This window comes from Triticum aestivum, chromosome 2A (assembly GCF_018294505.1).
Source record: "Triticum aestivum cultivar Chinese Spring chromosome 2A, IWGSC CS RefSeq v2.1, whole genome shotgun sequence".
Classification (NCBI taxonomy): domain Eukaryota; kingdom Viridiplantae; phylum Streptophyta; class Magnoliopsida; order Poales; family Poaceae; genus Triticum; species Triticum aestivum.
Window position 1 is genome coordinate 570582775 of NC_057797.1, and position 8466 is coordinate 570591240.

At 50.6% G+C, this 8466-nt stretch overlaps 1 protein-coding gene across 1 annotated transcript; it reads right to left on the reverse strand.

Moving 5' to 3' along the window:
* Nucleotides 1-4426: 4426 nt before the first annotated feature.
* Nucleotides 4427-5292, reverse strand: LOC123185598 (heavy metal-associated isoprenylated plant protein 47). The gene is made up of 2 exons (XM_044597456.1): nt 5060-5292; nt 4427-4923 (listed from the first exon to the last, which is right to left on the reverse strand). The coding sequence occupies exons 1-2, from the start codon at nt 5063-5065 to the stop codon at nt 4546-4548; spliced, it is 384 nt and encodes a 127-aa protein (XP_044453391.1). The 5' UTR covers nt 5066-5292; the 3' UTR covers nt 4427-4545.
* Between the last annotated feature and the right edge of the window lie 3174 nt (nt 5293-8466).

Consider the following 8466-nt stretch of genomic DNA (forward strand, 5'->3'; position numbering starts at 1 on the left):
GATGGGCGGCGGGCGCGGCGAAGAAGTTGGATCGAGAAGAAGTGGTCGATGAAACTGAATTTTTCGTAAGTGCCATATATACAGGAGGGGCCTTTAGTACCGGTTGGAGCCACCAACCGGTACTAAAGGCCAATTTTCGCCAGGCCAAGGGGCCAGAAACGGCCCCTATAATACCGGTTCGTGCCACGAATCGGTACTAAAGGCCCAATCATTAGTACCGGTTGGAGCCACCAACCGGTACTAATGGTTGTGCGTTGCCACCGGCGGTGCATAATGTTTAGTCCCACCTCGCCGAGCGAAGGGCAGCCGCACTGGTTTATAAACCCAGCCGCGGCTGCTCCTTCGAGCTTCTCTATATATCTGTCTTCTGGGCCTAACTAGGGCGCGCTGCCCTGTGAGTCTGCTGGCCCTTCTGGGCCTGCATTTGCACACCCTAAGTCTGGCAGGCCCACTGGACAGCGCCCCAACAAATTTTTTATATAGTTTTTTCTTTTCTACATTATTTATTTTCTTCTATTTATTTTTGAGTAATTTTTTATATAGTTTTTTTCTTTTCTGCATTATTTATTTTCTTCTATTTATTTTGAGTAATTTTTATATAGTTTTATTCTTTTCTGCTTTATTTATTTTCTTCTATTTATTTTTGAGTAGTTTTTTTGTGACCCTCTCTACTCTGATACTTCGAAATGATAATACCATTGCAAGTTTCAACATTTTTAGAATTTATTTTGTAGTGATTTTCAATTTCACGGTCATTTAGCTCTTTAAACAATTAGGTAAATGACCGAGAAACAACAAATGATGTCAGAACATGTTGGAAATTGATGACGTCGCTTTGAATGCTGCATACTGAACACAAAAGAAGTCCGGAGTTCAAATAAGTTTAAAAAACATTGAAATGCCCGTGTAACAGATGAGTTCTCGTCCGAAACCCTGATACTCCGAAAGAGTTTGTCCAGTTTGTACACGAAGTGCGTCCAGTTTTTGCCGTGACCCTCTCTACTCTTTCGCACATGCTATGCGGGGTGAATTGATGATACCATGCTAAGTTTCAACATTTTCAGAGTTCATTTTGTAGTGATTTTCAATTTCATAGTCATTTAGCTCTCTAAACAATTAGGTAAATGACCGAAAAACAACAAATGATGTCAGAACATGTTGGAAATTGATGACGTCGCTTTGAATGCTGCATACTGAATACAAAAGAAGTCTGGAGTTCAAATAAGTTTAAAAAACATTGAAGTGCCCGTGTAACAGATGAGTTCTCGTCCGAAACCCTGATGCTCCGAAAGAGTTTGTCCAGTTTGTACATGAAGTGCGTCCATTTTTTGCCGTGACCCTCTCTACTCTTTCGCACATGCTATGCGGGTTAAATGATGATACCATGCCAATTTTCAACATTTTCAGAATTCATTTTGTAGTGATTTTTAATTTCACGGTCATTTAGCTCTCTAAACAATTAGGTAAATGACCGAAAAACAACAAATGATGTCAGAACATGTTGGAAATTAACGACATCGCTTTGAATGCTGCATACTGAACACAAAAGAAGTCTGGAGTTCAAATAAATTATTAAAAATAAAAAAGAGGTGCAATGCTGGTTAATTTGCTTCAAGCCTTTCGGAATAGTGTAGACTGCACTGCACATAGCTAAGTGCAATCTATGCTATTCCAAAAGGCTTGAAGCTAATCAACGTGCAGGTGAGCATTGTGCCTCTTCATCATTATCTCTGCACTCACGGCTTATAAACCGCTCATACCGCCTCTCTCTTGGCGAGGTGGGACTAAAAATCAGCTTATTAAGAAACTCTAGTACCGGTTCATGCCATGAACCGGTACTAAAGGTCTTCGTGGGGGCCCCAGCCTGACCACAGCCGCACTGGACTCATTAGTACCGGTTCGTGGCATGAACCGGTACTAAAGGTTGCCCACGAACCGGTACTAATGATGCCCGCCCGCCTAGCCGTTGGAACCGGCACTAATGGTCACATTAGTGCCGGCTCAAATTCAAACCGGCACTAATGTGCTTCACATTTGACCCTTTTTCTACTAGTGTAGCAGGAGTTCCACTCAACCCTGTGTATCTTTTCTCATCAGAAAATTTCATGGTCCTGTCCAAATGTTTATTCTATGGTGATCCCATATGTTTATTCAGATATTTTGAGAATACATAGCTCAAACAATATTTGGGTCTTACTGGGGTAGCATGTTTGACTGTTCATTTCTATTTGCGCATTTACTGGATATTATTGAAAAAGGCTTTCGCCCCGTTTTATATATAAAGTATAGACCAATAGTGCCCGATACAACCACACTCATCCAACACAAACGCGCACACACACCCAAGGCTGGATACATAGGCGCTGAAGCAGCAACACACTCCCTAGCACTACAAGAGCCGCCGGGGGCTTCAGCCGTGAACACCACCGCGAAGAAGTGAAGCCGCATATGACGAACCGTGGGCTCCAAGGCGGCGCCTCCAAGAAGGATACGACACCGGAGCGCCGCCACCGCCCGATCCAAGGATCAGAGTTTCCCCTGGAGCAACACGACGGGCAATGATAGGCACGACGACGCCTTCAAGAAGGGAGCGATCTACGCCGTCGCCAGTCCGTCCGAATATAGAGTAGGTTTTCACACCGGCCAACCCTCACCGCCACCGAACGCCACACCCCTGCTACCATGCCGCCCACATGGCCGTGGCAACTGGACAGCACCGAGGCACGAGCTCTGCCCAGGAGCACTGTGCCACCACCACCAGGGCCACCGCCCCGGACTCCAAGATCTTGACACCAAGTCCCCCGAGCCCCACCGCTACCCCAACCGCAGAGACGGGCGGAAAGGATCGGCCTTCCGCACCCCTGGCCGGTCCCAGCGCCGAGACCCAATAGGCCCGCCACAACAAGCCTCCATCGAACCATCCTGCTACACCGGGCGCGAGAGGAGCGCAATCCTGCTGTCAGGCGCGAGACGGGCCGGTCCTACTGCCGGGCGTGAGATGAGCGCAGTCCTGCTGTCGGGCGCGAGACGGGACCGGTCCTGCTGCCGGGCGCGAGACCAGCTCGGTCCTACGGCACCGGGTGCGAGACGGTCGATGGACCGCAGTCGGGAGAAGGCCAACCCTCCGGCGAGAGAAGCGAACAGACACCGATGAGAGGGGTCGGAGGCCGACACAAGCAACTTACAGACGAGCCGGCGCCAGAACAATCTGAACGCCGCCGCAATCAACCTGCCACCACCACATCACTTGCGCCTCCACACCCTAGTCAGAACCACCCGAAGCCCCGCCACCCCGCACCGGAGCAGCAAGGACACCGGCCGCAACACCACCACCTCCACAAGGTCGCCAGCCACCCCCGCCACCGGTGACCATTACATCCACCGGATCTGGGCCAGGACGCCCAGATCCGCCGCCAGCATGCCCGAGTCCACCAGACCCCACGAGCCGCAGGGGGGAGAGGGGAGGAGGAGCCGTCAGCGGGCCACAAGGGCGCGGGGTGGAGCGCCGGAGCAGGAGCCGGCCAGGACCCGACGCCGCGAGCAGGAGGGAGGCGGCCCGCGACGCCATCCATCCGCGCGCAGGGGAGAACCGACCCGCCGCCGCCTCGGCCACGCGGCCTTCGGCCGGCGGCGCCCTTGGCGGCGGCGAGGGAGGAGGAGGCGGGGCGAAGGGCCGGAGGAGGAGGCGCTAGGGTTGCCCCCCGATGGCGCCCGCGGGAGCGCCTCGGGAGGGAGAGGAGAAGGGGACTCTACCGCAAACACAAAAGAGTTGTTGTTTACTGGATATACAACCACTATTATTGCCAAATCATCATATGATTAGGTTCATCTAAAGATCATCACATGGACTAGATGACATACGCTCACTAAAGTTGTGATGTTTGACTCCTCATCCTCACCATACGAAGCTGCACATGCACATGCACAGGCCCGAACCCCGAATCCACATCTAATCTACGAACTTCACCCTTCGCCGAGAACCAAGCGACTGAGATCCCTGGTTTTGTTTCTCATCAGCTTGTACTCCCTAAATGATACTCCCTCTGTTCCACTTTGTAATGCGCCTTTGTATATGGCGTTTATACCAATGCTTGAGCTGGCACTCTCATTTGGACAGGAAATGCCCTCCCCTGCTAGCTCTGTCACAGCACGTGGGCATCTGCTGCTGCTTTCTGTGAACCAGCCAAGGGCTACTTTGATCCAAATCAGCTTATGCGCACTACATATAGGAATCGAGGCCAAAAATCTATGCGCATTAGAATATGGAATGGAGGGAGTATGACGGATAAAGTCTATTTATTTATCATTAAAAAATAACAAAAAAAGAAGAAGCGAGCGACTGAGAACTAAAAGATTCACATAACCTTGGCGTTTGCCTTGATTTCTAGGTGGAAATTAGCCAAGCGAAGTCACAGAATGACATCTCTCTCCTTTTTATTTCTTCGAATGAATCAATAAACACGTTTACATGTAAATGTATGTAAAATATAGTTGCATGCTGATAAAATTAAAGTACGTCAAAATCATTCTCCGGCAATTAATTAATTACATGGTCCGCCAGTTGTTGGGCTGTTCCTCGCAGACGACCATGTGCGGCGGCTGGTACTGGTGGTGGTAGTAGCTGGGCTGGTAGTAGTACGCCGGCGGGTACACGGGCACGGGCATGGCCGGCTTCGGTTCATCCTTCTTCTTCTCCTCCGGCTTCTTCACTTCCTCGACCTTGATGACGTGGGTGTGGCCGAGCTTCTTGCGGAGGCAGCTGACGAGGCACACCGGGTCGACGCCGTCGCTGACCACCTCCAGCTGGTCCCTTGCGGCGCCGGTTATCGCCATCGACGTCACCCCGGCTGCTCTGGAGGCCAGCGTCAGTGCTTTGGACCGGTGTTTGTCGCACGATATGCTCAACTGAATAACAATCTTTTGCTGCAACAACAAGTAGAAAAACGATGGATCAATCGTATGCTTCAGCTTCAGAGTAATGTATTGCTTGCTCAAAATTAAGCTACGTGCTAAACAAAGCAACACTAGATGTAAAGAAAAACTGGGAGAAGAAACTCACCTTCATTGCTTGCTGCTGGGTTGCTAGATGCCTATGAAGGACAAACAAGAACTCGACGGGGAAATGTTGGTGTTGGAGGCAAGGCTAGAATGGTCTGGGTGGCAACTGATCGATCTTTGGCGGATGCAAGTGTCTAGCTTGTGATGATTTGGTGAAGGGGATAGCTGCCATATATACACACGCATGCAGTGGGTGCGGGTGTGGGAGCAGAGAACTAGAGTTATCAGTATCAGTATCAGCGGCAGTTGAGCTCGCAGTGAGTAGACTACATCTAATGGGCAATTAGATGTAAGCGCGTCCTGATCACAATCACAATCACATGCTCTCTTTGAATTTTCCGATCGGCATGCTACCCCATGGAGAGACATTAAACAATTACAGTCTTCTCCGAAGACGCGGTTGCGGACATACCCACGTAGACCCGGTCGATCGGTTCGTTAACATATCAGCATGAAACGACAAAATACATGGATACAATAGCTAAAATTCTTTTTTTTAAAACTTTCGGTATATTCATCTTCAATCATAATCATGGCAATACAAGAACATCAGAAATAATAAAAATTACATTCAGATACATAGACCATCAACAACGACTACAAGCACTGAAGCAAGCCGACTGAAGACTTGATCAGATAGGCTGTATATAGCGAACGTGCCCTTTTGAAGAATAACCCAGATCTAACGCGACACAGACGCACGTACGTACAAGCGACTGACCCTCGCGTCGCCCTCTCTTGGGCGACTCGGGCAGGGCCGAAACCCTAGCTGCCAGGGGCGCTCCTTCCTACCCTTCCTCCCTCCACCGCCGTCGGGGGGCGCTGCCGGGCTAAGCCCGGGTGCTAACGGCGGTGGCGGGGGACTCCCTCTTTCCCACGTCATGAGGGTGGTGCGGAGCCCCTCGGCTTGAGAAGGCGCGTCCCATCTGTCCTTGGCAGCGCGGCGGCGGCGAGGGTTGTAATCGGCGGTGGTCGTGCGGCCGGCCCTGCCTCAGACGACGATGGTTGCGGCCACGACGGCCTGCCCTGCCTCGGGCAGCAAGGATGGCGGCGTTCGGTGGTGGCGGCAGTCAGATTTGTGGCAGCGCACCACCTAACCTCGGATCGACGACGATAGACATCGTTGTGGAGAAGCTCCAGACCTCTATCTGATACCTCCTGGGGAAATCATAGATCGGTTGACAGGATGACAGCGACGCTCTTCTGTGTCATTCCTCTCTTGAAGGCATCATCGTTGAGAAGGTCCAGACCTCTATCCGCTACCTCCGGGGAAAATCCTAGATCAGTTGATAGGATGACAGCGGCGGTCTTTGTGTCGTTCCCTCCTTGGGGGCGTCATTTTTTAAGGTGTCCATAGACTCGAGGGACCAGTGGGCGGCTTCTGCGGTGGATCGGCGGTTCCTGTGACGCATCGATGACGTCGAGTCTCGGCTGCATGGCGCTGGAGGGTCTCGGCGATGGATGCGTGATGATGGATGCACATAGGGTGGTGGCGTTGTCTGGTACCGTCGTGGCATCGACGGCGAGCCTGGCAAGATGGATGCGTCAATACCTGCTCTGAAGATGGATTGGTGAAAGACGGGGGCGATGGCTCTGCATCGTGCGCGTGCAATGCTTGCCGAGAGTGCGCCGGAGACGTGTGTGAGTCAAACCCGGCAATTCGGCTTGGTTGGGCGCTCCGACTTTAGATATTGGGCTTTGTTGTGAGGTCTGGATATACGGCCTCGACAATCTGCACTCCATCAAGTAGATAGGAGTAGCGATGAATGTTGTCAAGATGATGGCTTCAGACTTATTAATGTATTAATTTGTAAAGTCTTGAGAAATAATTAATAAAATTGTTGAATGCATCGCCTTAATGCAGAGGTTAGAGGTCATCCTCTTTTTTCAAAAAAAGCTCTGATGCTCCCTGGTGAGTAAAATATGAAAAATGGTAAATAAATTCAAAAGATTCTGATTAGTTTCATGATAAACATTGACGAATGTTTTAACTGCCTGCAAATCTTCACTCGAAATGAGGTCTTGGGAGAAAAATCGATGCTCCGAAATGCTTCCAACAATATTCTTTTCAATGATTTGAGCGTTGAAGCAACCGTGTCATCACCAGTGAGACAACTATGGACCTTTCGTGTTACTGATATTGTCAATCAATATATGATGACTAAGCGGTCACAATCTCTAAATAATCAATATATGATCGATGGCCTACCGGTCATAATCTGCAAATTCTGATAGTCCAGAAACACAATTCTATTTCAGACAGCAGTACGTCCTTAGCAAACAATAGGAAACGTTGCCATCTACACCACTAAATTGACCGTTGTGTTCAATGGTGTCATTTTCATGAACGCATGATTTAATTCTTGGCCCTGAAGTTAGTTGGCTGATTCACAACTTTGACCATCTAACTACTTCTTTGCATGGATACGGTTGTACATAGACTATTAAAAGCATCTTTAATAGATGGTCCAAATTTTGACAGTCCAAAACCGGAGATGTAAAATTTGGACCGTCAAAAAGTACGTTTTGGAGCTCCGAAAAAAGCTCAACTCCAATAGATGGTCTAAATTGATGGTCCAAAAGAGCAACTCCAATAGATGGTCTAAAATAAAGATGTAGAACGACATACTACTAGTCCATTCAATATAGTTCAAACATCAAATTCAACATAGTTTCATACATCAACTTCAACTACTACTTATTCAAACTACTAGATAAACTACTCCTCATCGGAGCTACGGAACTGCTCCCAGAACTCCTCCTTCGTCGGGTCGTCGCACCCCTCCTCCTCCTCCTCCTCCTCCTCCTCCTCTGAGAAGTCTGCCCAGTCCTCCTCGGAAGAGGACTCGATGGGGATCACCCTCGAGGGACCGGCCTCATCCTCCTTCTTCGGCCCCTTCTTCTTCTTCTGCTCCGCCTCACACTTCCAGTAGTACTCCATCTCGGCCTGGACGTACTCCGGATTCTCCCGAGCAAACCTCGCCATCGCCTCCTCATCGGTCTTGCCAGCACTGACGACAACCGACGGCTTCTTCGTCTTCTTCTTCGTCGTGATCTCCTTCATGTTGATGCCCTGCGGCACAAGCAACTCCGCTTCCGCCCGACTCTCGATCTCTAGAAAGTTGAGGTGCGACCGAGGCCTCTCGGCACGCCACACCGCCATGTCGTAGGCACGCGCGGCCTCGTGGGCGGAGGGGTACGTGTCGATCCACCAACGCCTTCCGGCGTCGGAGAACTCCACACCCCAGTTGCCGGAGGGCTTCTGCCTCACGCCGAAGAAGCCCGACTTGCCCCTCGGCGCCATCGGGAGCGGCATGCGGCCGGGGCGGTGGCGGATGGATCCGGGCGGGGCGGTGCTGCGAGGCGGCGGTGGCAGGCGGGGCGGTGGCGGACGGAGCCGGGCGGGGC